This window comes from Protopterus annectens, chromosome 2.part1 (assembly GCF_019279795.1).
Source record: "Protopterus annectens isolate FY-2018-M chromosome 2.part1, PAN1.0, whole genome shotgun sequence".
Taxonomy (NCBI): domain Eukaryota; kingdom Metazoa; phylum Chordata; order Ceratodontiformes; family Protopteridae; genus Protopterus; species Protopterus annectens.
Window position 1 is genome coordinate 689,025,516 of NC_056729.1, and position 26,094 is coordinate 689,051,609.

The 26,094-nt window shown below is 38.4% G+C and overlaps 1 protein-coding gene across 2 annotated transcripts in view; it reads left to right on the plus strand.

Annotated features, from left to right (window-relative positions):
* Positions 1 to 26,094, plus strand: part of NFXL1 (nuclear transcription factor, X-box binding like 1) — a 1,793,512-nt gene that overhangs the window by 1,280,688 nt on the left and 486,730 nt on the right. For both annotated transcript variants that reach the window (XM_044062425.1, XM_044062424.1), the window contains exon 21: positions 19,026 to 19,079. In XM_044062425.1, coding sequence (XP_043918360.1) covers positions 19,026 to 19,079 — 54 coding nt within the window. The remainder of the gene's footprint in view (positions 1 to 19,025; positions 19,080 to 26,094) is intronic.

Consider the following 26,094-nt stretch of genomic DNA (forward strand, 5'->3'; position numbering starts at 1 on the left):
GAAACCACAAATTTGTCCAGGGTTCCCACCTTTGTCCCTCATTGACTGTGGTGACAGGTGCTGACTGAGGTTTCTTTTTCGGGGATAAACTCTTGGCTAGGTTTGCAAGGGTCCCAGGGCCATTAGCCTAGTAACCTGTGATCTCTATGATTCCACTGGCCAGGCTGCATATGAGGACAATTCAGTGTTACCTGAAATCGGTGTGATATGTAATTTACGGATATAGCCTTTGTTTTATCTTCATTAATTTTATGTCCTGGAAAAACTTGAAATGGTCCCAAAATCTTCCACAACGCTGAAATGTCTTTTTTTTTTTTTTACTCAAATCCTTTTCTTTCTTTTTTTTTTTTACTAAATAAATTAAAATTTTTTGTTAATGGTAACAAAATAATGCATTATAATACACTAGTAGCTAGTAATAATCATTAACCAAAATACATTTTTACAATATATGCAAAGGCAAAAGTAAGTGAATTGGTGGGGTCCTGACAGCTGTGAGTGTAGCCTTCCCAGACAGAGGAAGGTGTAAATAAAACCAGAATCAAAATCTCACTCAGTACACCTCCAATCCTCAGGAGGCATGTAGGGGGTATCAGCTTGGACTCTTCTGATGATGGTGGAGAAGCTCAGGAAGTGTGAGTCTCCCTGCTCCCTGGTGAGCTGGGCTTGTTTAGCAGGTCTAAGAAAATATCCTTTACTTTATCTCAGTCCATAAAAGTACCTCATTACTAGTTCTTCGTGACTAATATTCTATTAGTCCTCCTGTCTCTGAGTCTAAGTCCCAATCCCTATGCTCAAGCTATCACAGCAGTGAAAATGTGATATCTCAGATTAAACTGTAAAAGAAGTAGTAATAATGTATAAATAGAGGAAGTGTCAAAAAACAGAAGAAACTTCATGCAATCTTCTTCGTACAAGGTTTTAGTCAGGTCTTCAGTGCTCAAGAATCTAATAAAACCTTGTACAAAGAAGATTGTGTGAAGTTTCTTCTGTTTTTCTGAGTCATGATCCAGCTGAAAAATATCAATAAGAGAGAGAATTTTTTCCAAGGGTTGTTGGCAAAAGGCTTAGGAAAAATCCTGAATTCTTTAATTTTGGTTTCCTTGTGGACCGTTTCTTTTAGAAAGGACAAAAAGTTTTCAAAAAAGTGGCACTTCAGTGGATTTCCATTTTCTGGTTATACACTTACTTGCAACTGCAAGTATAGTCCAAAGTAAAGATAAGCTATCTTTATTCAAAGCAAGACTATCATTAACATAAAGAAAAAATGATAATGAAAAGGAGTCAGAAAACAAAGCTTTAAAAAAAAATCTATTTCACACCAAAATTGTTTCAGCAGACAACAGTTATAAAATGTGTAACCAGTCAGCTTTATATTCTTGTTTGCATCTCCAACAAAAACTATTGTTGATTTTACTAAATTTAGCTTGTTTATTTGGGGTTAGAAACACTCTGTGCAAGAACTTCCAGCTAAATATACTCCAGTACTGTGACCAGTATGTATGTTTAATTGAAGGTAAAATATGATATTTGTTCTCACAGGGCAAAATAGAAATGACCCATAGTAATGGGATTCCAATATTTATCTTGTGGTTTCATCATATATTTTATTAAAATTTTGTATAATTTTGAAGTTACAATTCCATTTGAGATTATAGATAATCTCATATAGTTTATCAGTTTAGAGATTTCATTAAAATGAGTTACTAAGAGTTTTACAGAGATCTTGGGAGTAAGTTAGTACATTTTGAAGCAATAACCAGTAGAATCCAAGTCAAAATCTTTTATAAGCTGACAGTTTTTTTCAGTTTGAGTTCTTTAATACATTGTTGCCAACGTTTAAATATTTTAGCTTCCCAAGAACCAAGTGGGTTCTTGTGAAATTTATCAAAAAAAAAGTTTTGGTAATACTAAAAGGAATTAAAGCTTCAAACCAGGTTTCATTGTTGACATTAGCAATTTTTTAATTATTAAATATAGAATTTATAAGATTAAATTTAGTAGGTATAGAAATATTGTACTGTGAAATATAACAAAGTGACAGAATTTATTAGATTGATCTTTCAAGGAGAAGTTTGCTTGAAAGATTGTTATAGCTTTGTAAACTAATTAAATGTAAAGATTTCCAATTAGAAATATAATCTGGAACTACTCAGGTAAAGATGATTTTAAATGTAGAAACTTTGATATAGATTTCAGTATCTCTCCCTGATCCCATGGTTTGATGTGGTGAGAAAAAGCTATTCTATTTTTATTAGGAAAAATATAAATTTTAATAAGAGCTTATTTATATCATTCATTTTTTTTCTGAAAAAAATAGTGCTTCAACTGTAAATAGTATTTTGGGTAGATGAATCATTTTTATTAATTGGAGTCTGTCATCAAATTAAATGAAAAGTTTATTGCATTTATCAGTGATATTTTTGATTATAATGTTATTAAAATTACTTGTTACTGTATGTGCTACAGAACTATGTTGATGTATACCCAGATAATCAAGGGACTGTGTTTGTTTTCCACTAGTATGATTTTTACAAAGTTGTATTTTTTTCTTACTTAAAAACATGTATTTAGATTTTGTTTGATTAAACGCAAGACCCAAAACAGCTTGAAGCAAATTTATTGAAGTTTGTAATTATAAGAGTTTCTTTTGAATTAGGTAGTGTTAGTAGAATGTCATCTGCAAATGACATCATTTTGGAAGAATTTTGACTATATACATCAAGACCTTTAATCATAGGATTATTTCGAATTAGGATAGCAAAGATTTCAATAGCCAGAGTAAATAGGATTGGAGATAAAGGCAACCTTGTTTTGGTACCTTTGGTTAGAGGAATAGATTCTGAAGTAAATGGACCTAGTATCACACAAGCTAAGTTGTTATTATAAATATTAAAGAAAAAAAGAAGGGGAAAGTCAAATAAATTTAGGACTTTGAATAAATAATCTCAATTTAATGAATCAAACACCTTTTCAATGCCTAAACCAATTATCAGGGCTTCTTCATTTTTCTATTTAAAAAAATCAGTAAGGGTTACTATTCTTCTAATATTATCATGAGCGTAAAATTTTGCCAAATCATACATGCAGACAACAGTACAGATATACATACTGGATCGGTCAAGGCGCGGGTAAACAACGACCGCCACCAGTACTGTTGGCCAACAGGGTGCTGGCGGAAATTGGGCTACTGTTGGTCGAAGGAGGAGAAGAGGGGGAAGACATGCCCGAAGGCATGTTAAGGGTAGGACTGTGATAGTGAGGGTCGGAACTTTGAATGTTGGCGGTATGACTTGTATAGGGAGAGAGCTAGCTGATATGATGGACTGAAGGAAGGTTGGTATATTGTGTGTGCAAGAGACAAGATGGAAGGGGAGCAAGGCTAGGTGTATCAGAGGCAGGTTCAAAATGTTTTATCTTGGTGTGAATGGGAGGAGAAATGGCGTAGGCATTATCCTGAAGGAACAATATGCTAAGTTTGTTTTGGAGGTGAAAAGAGTGTCGGATAGAGTGATGTTTATGAAGTTGGAAATTGATGGTGTAATGATGAATGATGCTAGTGCATATGCTCCACAAGTTGGGTGTGCGATGGATGAGAAAGAAAACATTTGGAGTGAGTTGGATGAAGTGGTGATGACTGTACCAAAGTGTGAGACTGGTGATTGGAGCAGATTTCAGTGGGCATGTTGATGAAGGGAACAGAGGGGATGAGGAAGCGATGGGTAGGTATGGTGTTAAGCAAAGGAATGCAGAAGGTCAGATGGTAGTGGATTTTGCAAAAAGGATGGACATGGCTGTGATGAATACATATTTTAACAAGAGGGAGGAGCATAGAGTTGCATACAAGAGTGGAGGAAGATACACACAGGTGGATTATATCTTATGTAGAAGGGCCAGTCTGAAAGAGATTGGAGACTGTAAAGTGGTGGCAGGGGAAAGTGTAGTTAGGCAGCATAGGATGGTGGTCTGTAGGATAACATTGGTGATCAAGAAGAGGAGGATGAGTGTGAGGGCAGCACCAAGGATCAAATGGTGGAAATTGAAAAAGGGTAATTGTGAGGTGATGTTCAGGGAAGAGTTGACAGGCACTGGGTGGCAGTGAAGAGTTACCGAATAGCTGGGTAACTACAGCAGAGCTAGTAAGAGAGATGGCTAGAAAGGTGCTTGGTGTGACATCTGGAAAGAGGAAGGAGGGCAAGGAGACCTGTTGGTGGAATGAGGACAAGGAGACCTGTTGGTGGAATGAAGAAGTACAGGAGAGTATACAGAGAAAGAGGTTGGCGAAGAAGTGGGATCGTCAGAGAGATGAAGAAAGTAGACAAGAGTATAAGGAGATGAGGTACATGGCAAAGAGAGAGGTGGCGAAGGCTAAGGATAAGGTGTATGAAGAGTTGTATAAAAGGTTGGACACTAAGGAGGGAGAAAAGGACCTGTAACGACTGGATAGACAGAGGGACCGAGCTAGTAAAGATGTGCAGCAGGTAAGGGTGATAAAGGATAATGAGGGAAACGTACTCACAAGAGAGGAGAGTGTGTTGAGCAGATGGAAAGAGTACTTTGAGGGGCTGATGAATGAAGAGAATGAGAGGGAGAAAAGGTTGGATGATGTGCGGATAGTGAATCATGAAGTGCAGTGGATTAGCAAGGAGAAAGTAAGGATAGCTATGAAGAGGATGAAGAATGGAAAGGCTGTTGGTCCAGATGACATACCTGTGGAAACATGGAGGTGTTTAGGTGAAATGGCAGTGGAGTTTTTAATTAGATTGTTTAATGAACTCTTGGAAAGTGAGAGGATGCCTGAGGAATGGAGAAAACGTGTTTTGGTACCGATTTTTAAGAATAAGGGTGATGTGCAGAGCTGTAGTAACTACAGAGGGATTAAATTGATCAGTCATAGCATGAAGTTATGGGAAAGAGTAGTGGAAGCTAGGTTAAGAAAAGAGGTGATGATTAGTGATCAGTATGGTTTCATGCCAGGAAAGAGCACTACAGATGCGATGTTTGCTCTGAGTGTTGATGGAGAAGTACAGAGAAGGTCAGAAGGAGTTGCATTGTATCTTTGTGGATTTAGAGAAAGCACATGACAGGGTGCCTAGAGAGGAGTTGTGGTATTGTATGAGGAAGTCGGGATTGTCAGAGAAGTATGTAAGAGTGGTACAGGATATGTACGAGGGTAGTGTGACAGTGGTGAGGTCTGCGGTGGGAGTGACGGATGCGTTTAAGGTGCAGGTGGGATTACATCAAGGATCAGCTCTGAGCCCTTTCTTATTTGCAATGGTGATGGACAGGTTGACAGACGAGATCAGACAGGAGTCTCGTGGACTATGATGTTTGCAGATGACATTGTGATCTGTAGTGAGAGTAGGACACAGGTGGAGGAGACCCTGGAGAGATGGAGATATGCTCTAGAGAGAAGAGGAATGAAGGTCAGCAGGACTAAGACAGAATATATGTGTGTGAATGAGAGGAAGGATAGAGGAATGGTGAGGATGCAGGGAGTAGAGGTGGCGAAGGTGGATGAGTTTAAATACTTGGGATCAACAGTTCAGAGTAATGGTGAGTGTGGAAGAGAGGTGAAGAAGAGAGTACAGGCAGGATGGAGTGGGTGGAGAAGAGTTTCAGGAGTGATTTGTGACAGACAAGTACAAGTAAGAGTGAAAGGGAAGGTCTACAAGAGGGTAGTGAGACCAGCTATGTTATATGGGTTGGAGACGGTGGCATTGACAAAAAGGCAGGAGTCGGAGCTTGATGTGGCAGAGATGAAGATGTTAAGATTTGCACTGGGTGTGATGAGGTTGGACAGGATTAGGAATAAGTATATTAGAGGGTCAGCCCAGGTTGGAAGGTTTGGTGACAAAGCCAGAGAAGCAAAATTACGTTGGTTTGGATGTGCTGAGGAGGGATGCAGAGTATATTGGGAAAAAGATGCTAAGGATGAAGCTGCCAGGTAACAGGAAAAGAGGAAGGCCTAAGATAAGGTTTATGGATGTGGTGAGAGGGGACATGCAGGTGGTTGGTGTGTCAGAGCAAGATGCAGAGGACAGGAAGAAATGGAAACAGTTGATCTGCTGTAGCGACCCCTGACCTCCTCTGGCCTAGTGGTTAGGGGGATGGTTTTATGTGTGCAGATTACAGGGTTCGATCCCTGACTACAGTGAAAGGCAGGCAGTTTCTTTTTTTATAGGCATAGTTTTTATTCAAACTAAAGGGGTGGCGAAAGCCACATAACTATGGGCTAGGCTTATAAATGCCCTTGGGCAGATAGCCTAGTATGAACCTATGAACCTATGAACCTATGATGGGAGCAGCCGAAAGAAGTAGTAGTAGTTATCATGAGCATGTCTGTTATGTATAAAGCCTGTTTGATCATGCTTGATTAATATGAGTTGAAGGTTATTTTATTTTATCTGCAATGATAGACATGAAAATCGTAGAGTCGTTATTTAGAAGAGAGATGGGTCTGTAACAGCCACAAAATTGAGGGTCTTTATTTTCTTTTAAGATAGGGGTGATTATTGAATATCTCCGGGAAGGAGAAATCTTTCCTTGTGATTGAATTTCAATCAGAGTTTTATGAAAGAAAGATATGATGAAAGAAGGAGAAAGTTTGTAGATATCTGTTGTTAAACCATCCATTCCTGGACCTTTGTTTTTATATTTTTAATTGTATCTATTATTTCTTTACATGATATTTGTGATTGAAGTTTAGTTTTTAATTCTACTGGAATTTTTTTAATATTAAGAGATTTTAGGTTTAATTTGGAAGAGTTAACATTTGGGTTGTCAAATTTTATTTTGAAGAGTATAGTAATGTTTAAAGGCATAATTGAATATCTCCAGTATCCAGTTGTTTTTAACTCATTTTAACCCTTATTGATAAATTATGCATATGTTTAGGTGATGAGTAGGAGTTCATTTTTAATCGTTCCATTGCTAAATTTGATTTGAGTTATAATGGCCAGGTATTGCTTATTTAGTTCTTCTATTTTGATGATAGAATTACTATTTTTAGAAAGTATAGATTTAGCTGTTAGAAGTTGAGATTTGACATTTTGTAGTTCTGAGTCCCATTCTTTAATTTTATTATTGTACCAAGTGAGAATTCTACCATAATTGTAAGCTTTTAAGAATTCCCAAATCATAATTAAATTGACATCTGATGCTATATTTGTTTCAAGAAAAAATTTAACTCTGATATTGACCATTGTTTGAAATCTTTAATTTTAGTTATATGAGCCGGAATTCTTGTTGAAAATGACAACCTTCTAAAGTCAGTCTGAAACTTGGAAGATGAGAGAATTATGAAAGGAGTTATACTCAAATGTGAAATTTTAGCACTTAAGTCATGGGAATCTAAAACTCTATCTGTTCTTGTTTGAGTAACATATTTATGGTCTCAATGAGAAAGAGTAATGATTTAGTATCTTTCATTTTAAATGTATTAAGTTATTTAGTCCATCTTTTAAAAATATTCGCTGTGTGGGAGTAAGTCTTAATAATATTTTATTAGTAGTGTCAGAATCTCCCAGAGTACAGTTGAAATAACCCCCTAATATTAAGTTAGATTTATAAGTAGTAGTTATAAGGTCTGGGTGTTTTTTATCGGTGCTTTTCCCTATACCAGAAACCCAATAAATATTTACCAAAGTCCATATTCTCTTATTGAATTTCAGAATACCAAGGGTAAAAAACCCTTCTTGATCTTCATAATAGATTGTTTGGGGACTAACAACATTTTTCTTCCAAAGTATCATAACTCCTTTTCTCTTAGCTTTATGAGAAGACTGTGCAAGAGTTATAAAGTTATCCTTTTCAGTTGTGTTAAAATGGGTTTCTTGAAGGAAAGCCACTTGTGTTTTGTTATTATTTAGATGTCTTAACAAGTTTGATCTTTTCATTGGATTTTTTTAAACCATTAATGTTTAAAGATAATAAAGTTAAATCCACAAAAATATAAATAAATATTTAACGTCAATAATAGCTACTAGAAACCAATAACTTATCCTACCACAAAATGTAATGGAAATATATAAGTAATTATTATAAATAGTATAACACCATATTTACTAGGAAAATATGACATAGAAATTCAGGCCTGATAAGAAAAAGTATGATCAAAGTAATAAAAATAATGAATAAAATATTATTACAATATAATTATTAAACTTTAACATCAACCATGGAATTATCATAAGTACCTCACAAGACATCTACAACAACTGGAAAGGTCGGAGAAATACCTCACAAAGAGGATTACCGGCCTCAAACAGATGCCCTACGCAGACCGTCTCAAAAAACTCCAGCTTTACTCCGTCACATATCGCCTACTCGGAGGTGATCTCTGCCTAACATACAAAGCTATGTCAAACCCAGAGCTGTTGGACATGCTCCACTTAAAGAAATCCCAATCCCTCCGAACCTCACGCTCTAGGGACCTAAACCTTGTCACCACAATAAACAGAACATGCCGGAGGGATAGATTCCTGTCCCAGAGACTTCCCATACTCTGGAATAAACTACCTATCTATATCAAATAAAGCTCCTCATTAGCACTTTTCAAGAAAAATCTTGATGATTGGATGGGAAATAGGAAATTCACCCCGGGGATCACCTCTGTGGCTCTGCTCGATAGTGGCATAGGAAAATAATTTTCTTGGGTGGCAAAAGCCAGGGTACCTTTTTGGCTGGGCTTGTATAGGCCCCAGGGCCAATAGCCTAGTACCTACCTATGAACCTAGTCCAATAGATGAACAACAGATCCATCAGACTAACCAACATTAGTAAAGAAACAAATATTAACTACTAGAGACTATATTAAGTAATTAAAGTACTTAAAGATGATACTATTCTATTAAACAAAAACAAATCGGCAGTAATGTGAATCTATAACTATGAGGTAATTTAATATAAGAGTTTGGTATGAAAGCATAACTGTAATTGTAACAGCATCAGTCAAGTAAAATGAGAATGTAAGTGAGCCGTCTGGAATTAACATCAAGTAAAATCCTACATTGTTCCTTGTTAAATCAATATGAATACATTTGTTGTTTGTATGAAGTACAACTTACACAGATATGTCATATCAGTTACTACTTCACATAGCAAGCATGTTTTATTATCTTCTCTATATAAAAAAATAAAACCACTCAGAGGAGTGGCTTAGATTTCTAAGAGGTATTCATATAGATGGCTTCTATACTCCCTAAATTTAGTGTCTTCATTCATCAAATGGTTCTGAATGCACACCAGCATCCATAATGTCAACACACAAATAAATAAAAAACTGACTCATTGAAATGCCATCTTTACCTATAAACATACTGAAATAACAATAATCATTACCTATACTTGTTACTTTAGTATTACATTGTAAAAGATATGAAGAGCATCTAATTCAGATTTAATGGAACAATGCATAAGTCATACATTATATACAGTCATTTCTCCATGCTGCCTTCACCTCAAGCCATTGGTATCTGTTTTCTCAAAAAATATATTAGATAAAATGCCAAAACTTGTTGATTCATTAGCTTCAGGTTTAGCACAAGAAGCGTTTTCAAGAAATTATACAGGTCCCATTAGTAGGGCACCTATACTCCGCAATTACAGCATTCAATACACATTAAACGCTGACTTCTTTCAGCATTCCACACATATTAAAATAGTCATAAGAAATGGTAAAGTTCACATACTAGACTTGTACCAAAGTATTGTGCAAACTATGTAACAGAAATTCTGAATCCTACTTAGATGTGATAATGGTGAAGTGGAATTTATCTGTTTGTACCACTCCCTTCTATGTATTTTGGGACTGAACGCTCACTATTTCCATGTATAATCTCTGCTTCTCAACTGTCTAGAAAGGTGGAAGATGGAATAGCCTGCTGTGCACCCTGGAAGTAAATCTCTCCATTGCCTTTTAGCTGTCACATCTGGATGGAGAGCTAAACCCTTAGTGTCTCTCCCTTTGTTGGATGACCAAGACATTCCCCAGAAATCCCTGTATGTAGCCACCCATCACTCTTCTGAAATCTAGCATTGGGCAGGCAGTGTTGAATTCTGTATTTGCCAGGTACATTTCTGAACTACCTCTGGAATGGAAAATCTTTACTGTAATCTACACAACTACAATAACTCAGCCAAACGAAGGACAGTTGTTTCAGTTCTTACCTTATTTCACCGAATGCCCCTAATCACTAATAAGATTTGGAATATTACTGAAATTTGCCTCAGGAGATCCTTCTTCCTGATTACCATGAAGTATGCAAACAGTATTTAAAAAACAAACTTTGGTTGCATGCAGTGATTTCCACTAATAGCTAGATAGTCACTTCTGAAGGTGTTCCGGAAAACAAACCAGTTGCACATGATTGAAATATGAAGATAACCTGTCTGGCTCTACTGATTCTTTCTGCTTTCCTCCCAAGTCTCTGATTTCTATTGATCTCCCATTGCATGTCAGTGGGAACATTAAAGCAGGGAGAATTACTATGAGAATATGATAAAAGATCTTTGTCTATCACCCTGTCTGATACCCCTTGCAGTCTTCTGTTTCCTTTAGTGCTTCCAGTTTCCTGAAAGATCTGTTTGTCACTGGTATCTTGCTCTTCATTGTGACTCGTATAGCTGCAATTACTGGTCTCACATTTTAACATTCTTCTCTTTAGAGTCACATAGTACACTTGCAATGTTTACATGGCAGAAAAACACTATTAGTGCTCGTTTCCAAATATACATCTTCATACAAACAATGCAAGTACTGACATAATTAAAAGTGCTCATTTCTAGAGGGAAAGGAAGTGATTCTAAACCACTCAGCACAGGAAGGAGCTTTATTACGGAAGTTTATAACGTCCTTTCATAAACAGTAAGAACAGGAAACCCTTGTTTAAGCAGCAACTGCATAAGAAATACTCAAGTCCAAAAACAGCTCATGAAAATGTTTTAAGGCAAGTGTAAAGATTTCTTACTGAAATCTCCACTAAAATAACGGTCAGTGCGAAAATGAGCAACCTTCAGCTTTCTTTTTTTTTTTTTTTACCTTGAACTAGGGCAGCATTCCACATGCAGAAAGAGAGAAAAAAAACTGCAACACAAACTCACATTCCTCATTTACCTCTCCCATCACCCCAGAATGAAGCAAATTTCAGGCAGTCACACACACACAGATAGTTTTAAACAGAATTCATCTCCACAATATGCAGCTAAAACCTAATTTGAAAAAGCACAACAGATCCAATCACTCTTAAACCAACCACCCAGCTAATTACAAATTAATAAATGTGTAAACAGCTGTCTGTAGTGCAAAATTAGAAACAATTCACCCGTGAGAGTTAACTTTGACTACAGTAGAAATGCATTTTGTAACCGTTAATTTTTTAAATAAACTTTTGAATTAACTGATGAGAAACAAGTTACCTGTGAGAAATGTTTGTGACAAATTAAGAATGCAAATGCTGCTTGCAAAGACAATAAAATGAATTATTCATTGCAAATCAACCTTAGTTTTGATTGTAAATATTATAAGATATTATAACATTGAATAAAGTAAAACAGAAATCATTTACAAGCTGATGCTTTTACAGTTTTGTTGTAATTCATTGAGTTAGGCTCTATCCTTTGTTTCTGTTTTACATTTTCACATGAATCTATGATTTTTTTTCTGAAGCTCTCTTTAGAGATGAAGATGACCAGTCCATGTCATCTGTGATGGGTATGATATTGTTTCTGATGAAAGATGAAGCTTCTTCTAGGTTGTTGAAAGTTTTAAATTCATTTGACAGTTGGATTTTGAGTTTGGCTGGGAAAGTTATTTGAGCTTTAATTTTATTTTGTTTGAGAGTCTTGACAAGAGAACAATCTTCCTTCTCATATCCATTGCCTTAGCTGAGTAATCATTATCAAGTCTGATTGAATTCTGTTTGTATTTCAAAGGGGCTTTTGTTCAAGCAGCTTTAAGTATTAACTCTTTATCAATATAGGATAAGAATTTTATTACAATGGATCTTGGTTGTGAAGATGATGATGATGCTGGCTTACCTAAAGCTTGGTGGGCTCTTTCAATACCTTAAGATAGGCACTCTTGTAAATTTAAAAACTCAGGAAGCCATGTATTTAGGAAACAAATTGTCCTCACCTTCAGTTTTCTCAGGAAGTCCAAAAATTCTGATACTACATCTCCTTTCTCCATTTTCCAGGTCATCTGGCTTATTAAGAAGCCATGGATTCTGTTTGAGGAGAAAGTCAGTTTGGGATTATTATTCTTTTAGCCTTCCATCTATATAATTTACGGCAGTTTCCATGTCAGAGATTTTGGTTTGTTGCTGAAGCAGTTCTTTGAAATCATCTGTTTAAGACAGCTCTCTGTTAAATTTTCTAAATTCTCTTGGAAACCGTGTGTTTTCAGAGATGATTTCTGTAGAGTGGATGGCACTAAGTCCTTCCTCAAGGATGTGTCAGTGTGAGAGTGCTTAGAGCTGTTCATGATGAAATAATCTCCAGTTAATAATCACAGGAAAATTTTTGAATATTTCCACTAAATTTGAAAATAATGAAGCCAAGACTGTTAATAAGCTGTGATGAAATTTCCCTAAAAAAATATTTTTTCCTGCCTTGACTATAGTTAAGCAGAGCTGTAAAAATTTGCTGTATTAATTTGGTCATCTAGGCTGCCCCCCCCCCCCCCCCCAAAAAAAAAAGTAATTTTCTGGATTTATCATGTACAAACTGATGCCATCTGCAAATTAAAGCTAACTTTTCTTGATTATCATACCAGTTATATCCTTGTATTTGAGTCCCTTATTTTCTATGTCAGTCGCTCTAAATATAAAGCAAATAAAGGGGAATGAGGACACCCTTGGCTGGTTTCTCTGTTCAAATGCAGCTTCTCAGAGAGGAACTCCCCACCTTAATTTTTGTTTCTGATCCCTCATATAGCCTCCTAATCATCCTTATTATTGTATCAGGGAATGCAAATGCTTGCATTGCTCTACTCATAAAACACCAGCTTACTCTGTAAAATGCTTTCTCTGCATCAAGACTTACAACAGCAGTGGTATTTTCTTACATTCTCCTTCCCTGTGGGGCATTATTGTTCTGTTAATGTCAGGTGTTTGCCTTGCCTCACAAAACCACATTGATCCATTTCTATTAATTTTGACAACACCTTTGCTGTAGTTTTAGCTAGTATAAACATAAACACTTCACAATTATGGTTTAAAATCGAAATTTGTGTCTATTTGAAGCTGAGTCTGACAGGTCTTTACCCCCTTTAGGTAGTACAACTGCCAGAGCTTTCTTCCAAGACTTTTACCATTATCTCCCAAAAATCCACAGGAATACCATCTGTTCTTGGAGACTTCCCTGCAAATCAATTATACATCACAGTTTTTATCTCATCTCTCCCTGTCTTAACTGTTAGTTGTTGAGGCTCATCTTCTGTAACCTTGGCATAAATAATCTTCCACAACTTCTCCTATGATTGATAAAAAAAATATACCTGATCTGTATATGGGACTAAAACATTGACACTGCTTGTATCTTACTGTCGATAAACAAGAGCTTCTAACTTCTCATTTTTTGCATTATATTTTGTGTAGTCTGTTCTCACATATCCTTACATGCCGTAATGCAGTCCTTTTTAATCCATATACCTAAATACTTCACTCTATCTCGTCTCCATAAATATGGGTATTGCCATACCAGTTCATATGTAGATACATAGTTTATTGATTATAGTCTGTTTCATCTTCATTAATTTCATGTCCTGAATAGACTCAAAACTGTCACAAAAATGTTCTAGAGTACCAAAATGTCCTTTTCTGGATTCTTCAAGTACAAAATATCATCTGCACCTAAAGTTAGCTTTTTTCATTACCATATATATTATATTGAGTAATAAAGGGGAAGAGAATGCTGCCCTGCCTTGTTCCTCTTTTCAAACACAGCTTGTCTGAGAAGTAACCCTCCTACTTTAATTCTTGTCTTGTCCTTTCATATGTTCTCCTAATTAATCATATTATTCTATCAGTGAACACAAATACTACCATTGCCTTACACACAAAATCCCAACTGACTCTAACAAATGCTTTGTTTGCATCAAGACCAACCAAACAACTCTGGCATTTTCTTACATTCTGAACTTCAGTCTTGAGCATATAGTAGCAGGGTAGGTTAGTTGGGGAAAAAATTAAGTCGGTAGCCTAGAGTCTGCACACTTCATCCTCTAAAATGTATCCAGACAAGTTTACCACTGTTTTTTTTTAATTATTTATCAGTGAAGTCAATTTTCATTGCTTTTGTTAAGGAGAGAAAGTTCAATAAAGGGACTGACACATACCTTAATATTATTGGCTTCTCCCCTGTTATTTCCCATATTGTTTGTCAGCGAAGACATTTAATTCTTTGCTTTTTTCCCCGTGTTGGAAATGAAAATTGTGATTTCTTCTGCTTGTATTATCACTGGTATTGGACACACCATTCTGCATTAGAACAGTAGGTGTACTTGTACATACATGATCTGAAGAACTTCTTTCTGTATGCTTCATGCGCTAGCGTTTGACCATTTTTTTCACTTCGTGAGCTGGTTTCATTGTTCACAGCGCTTTGGCACTGGCTTCCACTGACTTCTGTTTCCCTGCTGTTGTGAGACTTCCTTCTCAGCTGCAATAGGACTTGCTTTATCTTAACAAAATTGTTAGATATTCTCTGCAATTTCTTTTTCTAGTTTTTTCATTTACTTTAACTTGGTTATTAATTTTCCACAGTATAATTATCTAATTCTACTGTGGAGATCAACTATTTAAGTCATGGATTTGTTGTTTTTTGCTTTTGTGTCTCTTGTTTTGTATCTAGATCCACTTCAAGGCATTTCCATGGGCTGTTGCTGTCTGGTTCCTTTAAAGCTTTCTTTTGTTGTAGCTCCTTAAATAAATTGTATTGCTGACACTTTAAAAAACATGGAGACTGCTTGGTGTTATATTCAGTTAATTGAATTTAGTAACTATAAAAAATGTACAGAAGTTTTGTTTTCTGTAACCAGCAGTTTTTCCAAATTTGTCTGTCAGTACCTTGGTATGTGTATTTTATATCGGTGTTAACAATTGGTAATAAAGATGCAGTCTGTGATGTGCTGCCTGCTAAAATCTTTTTCAGTAAGATCGACTGTAACATTAGTAGTAATGGATCTTCCAGTTCCTGTCTGTTATCGATCATTGGAATTGCTTCCTGGAAGAAAATATTGTGTTATCCTTAGACATCCTAGTCATACTCTGAATGTCTGTCTTTAGGAAGTCATCCAAAAAGTCCGAACTGATGATGATGATGATGATGATGATATATGCAACAGTAATAAAATTAAACAATACAAATGACAAAGTAAAAAAAAAAACAGAACCTTATTTCTAGAACTCCTACCAACTAGACTAAAAGTCTTCAAGTAATCAAAGAGAATAGCACAGCATACAACTATTGTTTCAAATTCTGAAGCAGTTAATCAAATAAAACAGTAAGTAAAACAAGTAGGTAAGTGATACATTGATTAGAACCCTCCATTTCTTAAAAACTGAAAGCTTCCACTCAAAGTCCTGATTGTCCACAGGATTTTAAAAATATATTTAAGCTATCTATAGTTTCCTTGTATTTTTAAAAGTAAATTGTGGGATTTCCTCCTCTTTCTTCAGAATGAATTTGTCTCAAGTCAGTTACTTGAAACATCACCACGGGCATGCCAAAAATGTTATGCTACAGGATTTTCAAGTTTATGATTAATTATACATCCGATCCGTTTTTATGATCATACTTTAATAAAAGTGTGTATGTTGGCACCAAATAATAAACACACACAAACATCTTTAGTTGTTCATGTAAAATTTTCTTGAGTACAGAAAGTTATTTTATTTTGTTTTTATGATTGTTTACAAACAGTACAATTGACACAATGCCTAATTACCCTGTCAAGCTATAATTAATCTTAACTGAAGCCCTTAAAGTGTTGTGCACTAACAAACAGCTAAATTTTAAGCATAGTGGAGGCTACCTTTGTTTTTGCTGGAGTAATTGATTTAAGGTTATCTTTTTTCGGAATATTCAAGCTCTGTCAGTTAGCTGTATTACAGGTCATTTGTGCAGCTGCTCACAGCTCCACTGTCCTTGTCTCCTCGCCCTTTCAGAGATGAATAAAATCATCAGATGCTATTGGTTAACATAGCCCATTCACACAGTATAATTTTCAGATGTACGTCATCACTGCCTGTCTGGAGAAATTACATCACCACCGTATGCTTACTTCTGCACCTAATAGCTCTGTCTGTAGGGCTGGATTCAGGGAGCAGTGTCATGCCAGTTTTGTAACACCCCTGTGGCAGTTTTAGTACCCATGTAGGTCTGTTCCACACACTCAGAGGAATAAGGATAGATTGCTCACGTGATGCTCCATGCAAGGCTTAACAGCTGCCTGCCAGATTTGACTTAATTTAATAAATGTCTACTTTCTCTGCTTGAAGGACATTCACATGTCTTAATGTTTTTTCAAGTTTCTGCTCCATAGAACATAAAATCCTAGTCCTTGCAAGGTGAAATGTCTGGTTTCAGGCCCTTTTATCTATTTATATTCATATTTATTCCTCATGGAACTTTTTTAATGTAAATTGGAGGTGTTAGACTCACATACCCAACTTTATCAGATTTGGACACAGACTTATCCTTGTGCTCCCTTTATCCACGCTGCCTATTTGATGTTTCTGATTCAGTGTGGTTTTCTTAAAGCCTGTTGTGCTTAATCATAGCCACTGCAAAGACAGGCTGTACTTGGAAAGCCACTTCAGTATGACCTTTTCTTTAGGAGGGCCTTTTAGTTGTTTTTGGATGATAACTCTTCCTTTTTTTCACCTTGCCTTGAGGTACACAAGGACACAGCTTCAAATCAAGTATATAGTACTATATTTTTCTCTTCTTCCTTGGAAAGTAAGTCCTGCAGTCTTTCCAGTACAGTTAGTGAGGCATAGCACTGCATTTGCCATATCTTGACACATTTACTGAGCTGTTTTCCAGTTGGTATACACTCTTTACCCTTAACTTTTTCTCCATGTTGGTGGCATTGCCAGGACTAGAACTCATTTTTTTCTGTTTTGACTGTCTTCTGTTAATAATTATCCCTCCAGTTCAGCTGCTTTCACAGTACTATTAATTTTTTCTTCCATTTACTGTCTTTGCTGCCTTTCCTTTTCTAGACTGACAGGCATCCGCTTTAGGACAGCTATCTAGATTTATACCCATGCCTATCTGCTCCCCTTTATGCTTGTCTTTCATCCTAGTTCTGTTCTTCTGAATGTCCCATTGTATCCTTATAGACTATTCATTCCCATCTGTTCCCCTCTTGACTTTGAGATTTCACTGTGTTTTAGTGTTAGTCTGTTCTCCATGACTCCTGTGAAGGTTGCCAGCCTAGCCTCTTGGATTCCTTCATTCTGACTAATTGCTACAGGGGATTATGTTATCGCATCTTCTTCATCTGTTATGGTTTCTTTTCAAAGTGTGTGTATGGTGTGATCCCTACATCATTTTTTTTTCTGAGGCACAGGCTGTATGGGTGCACCTATTTTCCTTAGACCCCCTCTTAATTCTCTAGATCATAACCATCAAGTTACACTTCCTAGATAATTTGCTCCTCATGGACAAGGCAGCAGCCAAAAAGAGCTCCAAAAGTATAGCCTTGGGTAAGCTTGCTCTTCACATCCATTCCATCTTTTTAAGGAATCCTTAGCCTTCTTATAAACCTGAGCCAATAACCTGTTTTTTGTTCTTTTCAAGGCTATTAAGCTAGGTATGTGGTAACATGACTCTCAGTGCTGCTCATTAGCTGTTAGTACTTTAAGGTTTGACCTCATTCTTTGAGATTTGCAAAAGGTCGAGCTTTTAGTACCCATTCTGTCCCTCTTCCCATCTGCCTGAGGGGTTTAATAACTTTATTTTAAGCCTATCTAATCTTTACCCTTTCAGGCCTAAGGTATAGCTCAATAGCTGTAAATATTCATTTATGTTTAGGAACTTCTGTCCTCAGTCTGGCCATGCCCCTAGTAGGCTGGTGGATTTGCAATATTGCCTAAATCCAATTTATTATTTAAATTATCTCACCTTTATCATTTCTGCTTGATTTTTTTGTGACCTGTAATGTTGGCTAGACTAATCCCCTGACAGCAGATACATTCCTCAGTCTGTCTACTCTACTAGAGATCAGTAGCACTGTTTCTTGCTTATTTTCGATCTTATAGGTAATTTCTAGAAATTAAAGTAATTCTCATACTGGGATACTGTTTAATTAGATATATTGGCAGAGGATCCACACTCAGGTTGCTTATTTAATGTGGTTCTAGTTACAGTTCCAAGAAAACTACCTCTGGAAAACTCCAAATCCAACGTAATTATTAATAGTGGTTAGGATGCAAGTGTTTTCATCTTTGTACCATTTTTTTTTTTATGTCTGCTGATTTCTACTTCAAGTTGTCTTTGGAGATTCTTCTTAAAGAAGCTGCTCATGTGAGGGTCAGTACATTTTGACAAACTTTAGACTCTGTCCTAGAGGTATGAACTTACCATAACAATAGATGTGTAGGCCTTGTCCATCTTCCTTTACAAACCCTCCCTCCTTCTCCCTGCTACAGGTAGTCTGGGTTGTTATTTTGGATTGAGAGCTCTTTCAGAGCACCTTATTTACTGGTTTATTTATTTAAAATGCCTCAATACTGGTGTACAGAGACCTGGAGAAGGGTCCTTATATATACACAGGTTTATAGGTAATGGAAGAAGTCGGGTAGCATAGTAACGCTTTCAATGCCAAACTGTCTATGTCATGCTGGCCTTTGTCGTAGGGGCAGAGGAAAGTGGACCTGGTCCTATATGCGTATCATTATGGTAAGTACATAACTTTCAGTTACTGCAGCTTCTCCAATGAATTATGTAGTTGCAATTCACAGCAAATATACTGTGTTCTGTAGTAATTATAGTGTATCACTTCAATATTTTCTTAGGTAAAAGAAGCAGAAGTAAAAGCTGCCCTTGAACTAGAAAGGCAGAGGCAGCAGGTAAGAACAGCATTCAGTTCATAAGCGTAATAATGGTTTCATTCTCCATCTGTGTTAGTAAAATCATTGATTTAGTTTTTAGAATGTTTTAATATGCAGCCTTCCTCTTTTGAGATGAGAAAATACGGTCTGTGTTTTGGTCTGCTATGTGTATGTTGTCTTGAAATTAGATTCTAAATTATGTATTTCATTTTCAGAAAGAACACCATGGCATAGCTTGACTCTTATTGCTCTGTAAAATGGCAGGTTGGGCAGACCGAAGTTGTATGCAGTACTAGTTTTTAACCAATTAAACAGAAATAAATGTCTCACCTGGAGTAAGGCTTCTGCATTTACCAGTAGAATGGCTTGAGCTAGCTTGACAGTAGGTGATCTCTGTGCAGTATGAAATGATGACTAATGTAATACAATATGTAGGTAGGCTGTTTCAAAAGCTGTCTCGGTTTGCTCCTGCCATTAGTTTGTATGGCAAATTCAGGTGGTTATTCCTTTTTTAAATTCAGCCACAATTTCCTGGTGCTGTACACTGTTTTCCTTCTTAAATTTTAGGTAAATCATGAATGTTTTAAATTTTTGTCTTTGCTTAAAGTTTGTTTTCCCAAAAGAATGAAAGCCCAGCTGTGGAAAATGCTTGTGAAACCTAAACTTTCAAAAAGTTTCTCTTTATTATTAGATCCTATCCATGGCAACAGGTCTTTCAATCAAACAGGTAAACAACCCCTGAAGAATTAACTCAAAAGCTTTTAAAAGAGTAGCTTCTGAAACTTGGAGAGTAAGCGACTGAAAAGTAGGTACAAAATAAGTACCCGTTTTCCTACGGCAACTTTTTTCAATGCCTTAGAATCCTTGAAGCATTCACAGTCCCAAGACTAGGAGAAATGCAAACAATGAGGCAAAGACTGATCTACTTTCATGGCATTCACTGTAATGTTGCCAGTCCTAAGTCCTACCACTCATAAAATAAGAAAGTAGTTCTCTTCCTTCAACTATACCTGCTATTGGAGACTCGTGTGCCTGTTCTTTATGTTTTGTTAAAAAGTGTGCTTAGCTTCACAGATTTCCACATTAACTCTGCAATGTTGAAATTTGAAGGACCAGTTCATTCTTAGGAGTCTTCATCCGGGTGATCCTGTCAGCTGTAACCGTGAATCAAATCTACAGCTACTGCTTTAGATATACAAAGTTTCCTTTGAAGGTTTCTTCTCCACTGGCAGTATTTGTTGTCAGTAGCCTTGTAGTCAGCATTATGTATTTGAAAATTTCCCTTTCAGATTTCTTTCCCATCCATCCATCTTTGCCAGCCATCTCTTCAACAGAGTGGGCTTCATGTCTGAATGATGTAATCTTACTTCAGGGGGGTCCTTTGCAGTGAGTAACAGCTGGAATCTCCATCCTTGGACCCTCTCTCTATGCAGTTGTGCAGATCTCAGTAGATGCACTCTGAACTGGCTGCTCTTTGCCAGCATTAGCCTCGGTGTCAGTACACAGGGGCTGGGGAGTGCATGTAGCTGCATTCTCCCCAGTTTTTTCATGTTACTCTGTCAGTTTAGATCTCATTTAGGTTCATAGGTAGGTACTAGGCTATCTGCCCAAGGGCATTTATAAGCCTAGCCAGAGTGTGTCAGCTTTCGCTGCCCCATTGAATAATTAACTGATCCTCTGTCAAGCAGAGCCAATGAAGTGATCCCAGGGGTGTATTTTCTGTTACCCATCTACTCGTCAAGGTTTCTCTCGAAGAGTGTTAGTGAGGGGCTCTGCCTAATATAGTTTGGAATTTTGTTCCAAAGCATGGGGAGTCTTTGTGACAGGAATCTATCTCTCCAGCATGTTCTATTTATTGTTGTGGTGAGGTGTAGCTCACTAGAGCATGTAGCTCGCAGTGACTTGGATTTCTTTAGGTGGAGCATGTCTATCAATTCTGAGTTGGACATGGCTTTGTAAGTCAGGCAGAGATCACCTCTGAGTAAGCGATATGCCACTGAGTACAGCCGGAGTTTTTTCAGTCGGGCTGCATAGGACATATGTGTGAGGCCAGTAATCCTCTTGGTGAGGTACTTTTGTGGTCTCTCCAGCTGTTGGAAGTGTCTTGTGAGGTACATCCCAAATGGGGCATTGTACTCTATGATGGGTCTGATGAGTGACGAGTAGAGGGGCACTATAACCTCTTTATTTCTAGATGCGAACCCTTTAGTAATTAGATGGGCCACATAGAAGAAATTCCTAACTACTTTGGCAATATGATTGTCAAAGGAGAGATTGCTATCTACCTGGGTCCCCAGATCTCTTATTACCTCTTCTGTATTAAGGGGGCTGCCACCTAAGTGCTAATTCGTGGGTGTTTTGTTTTTCCCAAATGGGATGACTATGCATTTTTGGCATTTAGCTTGAGGCCATGACTTTGACACCAGGTGTCCGTCTCAGTAAGGCCCTTTTGGAGGATGTCCGTGTCAGCCAGAGAGTCAGTTATGGCTCCCAGTTTGCAGTCATCAGTGAACTTGGTTAGCCATAGTCCTCCTGTGTTTGCCTGTACTTCTGAGAATTATATGCCGAACAGTAGGGGTCCCAGGACCGAGCCTTGCGGGACACCACTTGTGACTGGTTTAGAGTCGGACCTGGAGCCTGCTGTTCTTACCGTGTGAGTTCTGTCTGTAAGCCAGTTGGCAGCCTATCTCGTGACGTAGAGGTTTATGTTCAGACTGGTGAGTTTTTCTGTAATAGAGTGGGGAATGGTGTCGAAAGCTTTGGCGAGGTCAAGGTAGGCTGTGTGAACAACCTTTTCCTTGTCTGTGGCCTTGGTGACTGTCTCAAAGAAGTCGACCAGGTTTAGTAGGCATGATCTACCCTTAACAAAGCAGACCTGGGTCAGGTCAAGTGTTTGGAGGTTCCCAATGTCTTTGTTAATGAGTTCCACGATGATGCACTCTATAGCCTTGCAGATCCAGCTAGTCAAGCTTATGGGGCAATAGTTACTAGGGTCACTTGTGGCCCCTCCTTTGTGGAGTGGAATAACCATTGCTGTGCGCCATTCTATGGGCACGTAGCCTGTGGAGAGGCTAAGGTTGAACAGCGTGTTTAGGTGGGGGGGGTTAGTTTGTTCTGTAGTTCATGCAAGAGGCAGCCTAGGACACCATCTGGCCCCATTGACGCTGTGTTTTTGGCTTTTGAAAGGGCTATTTTCACCTGTGCATCTGTGACTTCCGGGACACTACACTTCTCCTCCAGTATTGTTGTGGGCTCTTTTGGGGGGTGAGAAGGGGGTGAAGTTTGCACTGAATCTGTCTGCCAGGATGTTGGCAATATCAGTAGGTTCAGTATATTTTGTGCTATTTTGCACTAGTTCAGTGCATATCTGCGGGTTGCCACTTAGATTCTTAACATAGCGAAAGAAGGCTTTGTGGTTATCTTTTGAATCCTTGGCTATTTTTCTTTCGAATTTAGCCTTGGATGATTTTGAGGGACCTTAGTTTCTTACTGATTAGGGATGTCTTTCTTTCTTGGGATTTGCTTTTTTTCTGAACTAGTTTCCTCCTCCTGTTGTATAACCTGTTTATGGCAGGGGTCCACCAGACTGGTTTCCTTCTCTTAGAGGAGTGTATCTTGGTTTTTCTAGGGATGGCATGACCCATGCATCCTTGTAGGTACTCAGAGTGCATTTGTAAAGGTTTCCGCATCTTGGGCAGCATTATCCTTTAGCATGGGGGCTGTGAAACTTACCGCCTCTGTCTTAAGTAAGGTGAATTTGCTTTAGAAAAGTGTTGTACTGTGGTTTCCTTAGTTGGGGATGGTGGTGGGGTGTGGACATCCAGAGTGATTAGTTTATGGTATGATCTAACCAGTGACTGGTTGACCTCCGTTGTGGAGCATCTGTCACCGATGTTTGTGATGACCAGGTCCAATATGTTTTCACCTCTGGTAGGGGAGTTTACCAGCTGATCCAGGGCATTTGAGTTGATGTATTCCAGGAAGCGCTGGGCCTGGGAGTTTGTACTCGAGTAGTTTTCCCAGTTAATGGTAAGGTAATTGAAATCGCCCATTATTAGGGTGTTCGGTAGGACCTTCATGTTTTCCAGTGTCTCCAGAAAGGTGAAGTGGTGGTCCTGGGTCATGGAGGGTGATCTGTAGCAGGCCACAATTTGCATTGCAGATTTGCCCGATGTTAGTTGCACATGGATGATCTCAGCGGTATCATGCTGCGCCACAAACCAGGAGGTGTAGGTATCCTTGAAGAATATGGACACCCCCCCCCTTTTGTGTTTCAGTCCGTGTTCTGTGGCCGAAACGTGTGGTACGAGTTGTAGCCCGGTAGTGCTCGGGTGCTCTCTGGAGCCTTGAACCAGGTTTCAGTTACTGCACAGATGTCTACGTTCTCTATATCTCCATACTGAGGAGTGCTTCGAGCTCATGCATTTTGAGTTTTAACTCCTGGCGTTGAGTAGCATAACCCTCAGTTTTTTTGTTAATTGTGCTGTTTACGGAGCAAGCCATCACTATAAGGACAGCTAACCATGTAGTCAACTTAGCTGTCCTTATAGTGACTGCTTGACATATTTGTAGTATGTTTTATTGAAGTGTATCTGCATTTGGTGTTGTAAAAGCTGTGCCTGAGGTCTTGGTATCATTATCCAAGACCCACTTAGTAGCTGCCATTACTTCCTGGAAAAGGAGTTGCACTCTTTGATGTGCCAGAGCTTCATCCCAGACAGTTGTTACATAAAGAGCAAATGTAGGCCTTTCTTTCATCAGCAATGATGACTGTTCTCAAAGGGTAGCCAGTGCAATGGTCAGCAGGGTGATACTGCCCTAATCAGCAATGATGACTGTTTTCAAAGGGTAGCCAGTGCAATGGTCAGCAGGGTGGTTCTCCCCTAATCCTAGGCATGATTCAAGAAGGATGGAGAAAGTAACAGATCAGTAGACAAACCTTGGCCACATGTTGGAATAATTAAGTCTATCCTCACAACTGCCAGTATTCCTTCCCATGTAGTCAACTTAGCTGTCCTTATAGTGACTGCTTGAACTTGGCAGCCATCACTGCCAGAAAATTACAGAAGAGGTCATCGTACTGACAAGAGTGAGTCCTGGAGTCCTGCTGCAGGGTGCACAGCTGGCCAGTCCTATTGCATGTGCTGTAAGGTCCAGCTTGGAAATGAGGATTCTTACTTTGTTTCTTCAAGAGTTGGACACTCACAAACAAGAGCACAGCAGGGTCCTGCAAGCACTACCATGCCCACTGGAAGCTTCAGTCATTTTTTAATTGAACCTGTGAAAAGTGCTAAGTAGGTGATGTCTTTGGCAGAAAGTCAGAGAGTGCAGTCTGATGCCAGTGCTGTGTCGATAGCAACTTTGACAGGCGTTTCTTTTATATCAGAGCTCCATCTTCTGCCCCTAGAAAGTACGTGACCCCCATAGGCTCATAGGTTGGTACTAGGCTGTTGGCCCTAGGGTCTAAACAAGCCTAGCCATAACAATTCCCAGGAAATCTCTTCCCGCAATATTTACTTCCCTGGACCCCTGTCTAGCAGGGCAACTGACGTGATCCCAGGGGTGAATTTTCTATCTCCCATTCAGTCGTCAAGGTTCCTTTTGAAGAGGGCCAAGGAGGCAAACTGCTTGACATGTATGGGCAGTCTGTTTCAGAGTATGGGAAGTCTCTAGGTCAGGAACCTGTCCCTCCAGCATGTTTTGTTCATTGTGATGACAAGGTTTAGATCCCTGGAGCGTGTGGCTCTGAGGGATTGGGATTTCTTTAAGTGGAGCATGTCCAACAGCTCAGGTTTGACATGGCCTTGTATGTTAATCAGAGATCGTCTCTGAGTAGACGGTATGCCACAGAGTATAGCTGGAGTTTTATTAGATGGTCAGCATAGGGCATCTGTTTTAGGCCTGTGATTCTTTTAGTGAGGTATTTCTGCAGCCCTTCCAGCTGTTGCAGATGTGTTGTGAGGTACATAACAAACAGGGCGTTGTACTCTATAATGGCTATAATAAGGGATGAGTACAGTGGGACAATGACCTCCTTTTTTCTGGATGAAAAGCCCTTAGTGATGAGGTGTGCCACATAGAAGGATTTCCTGACTGTTGTGGTGATGTGGTTATCGAAGGTGAGACCACTGTCCACCTGTGTCCCCAAGACTCTCATCACACTTTCGATGTTTAGTGTACTGCCACCTGTGTGGTAATTCATAGATACATGTTTTTTCCCAAAGGAGATAATTATACATTTCTTGGCATTAAGCTTGAGCCCATGGCTGTGGCACCAAGCATCTGTTTCTGTAAAGCCGTTTTGTAGAATATCCACATCATTTGGGGATTCAATAATGGCTCCCAGTTTGCAGTCATCTGCAAACTTTGTTAGCCTGAGTCTCTTAATGTTTGCCTGTACTTCAGAGAAATAGATGCCAAACAAGAACGGTCCCAGGACTGAACCCTGAGGTACTCCATATTATACCTTTGCTGCTGGCCTATCCCCTCGAGAGTCTTATAGGTTCTTAGGTACCTAGGATCTTTTGAAGCCAAGATGTGTTCAGAATGATGTTCACAGCACTTATAAGTGCAGATAACCTAGAGGCCAGACATTTACATGTGATTCCTATCCATAAGGGACAGAGGTGCTAAACGAGGTGTGAATTTGAAGTTTCCATCAATTTGTCTAGATTACACTTCAGTAGAGTAAGAGACATGCTTTGCTTTATAGGAAGAGGAAGACTCTTCTCTATGATTTATATCTACCCCTCCCACTTGTTCTTTTGTGTTGCAGAAGAGATCTCTTGAGTGGGTTTTTATACTGCCATTGGACTTCCAGATGTGCGATAAGTCTGAATGGTTGATGCTAGTTGACTCTTTGTAAGTGAGGCAGAGATCACCCCTCAGTAGTCTGTAAGATACTGCGAAGAGGGACAGGGCTTTGAGACAGTCAGTCTAGCTTTTATTATTTTGGCCCTTGATTTTCTTGGAGAGAAAATGTTTTAGTTGCTCAACTGGTGTCAAGTGTTTGGACAGGTACTTACCGAAGGGA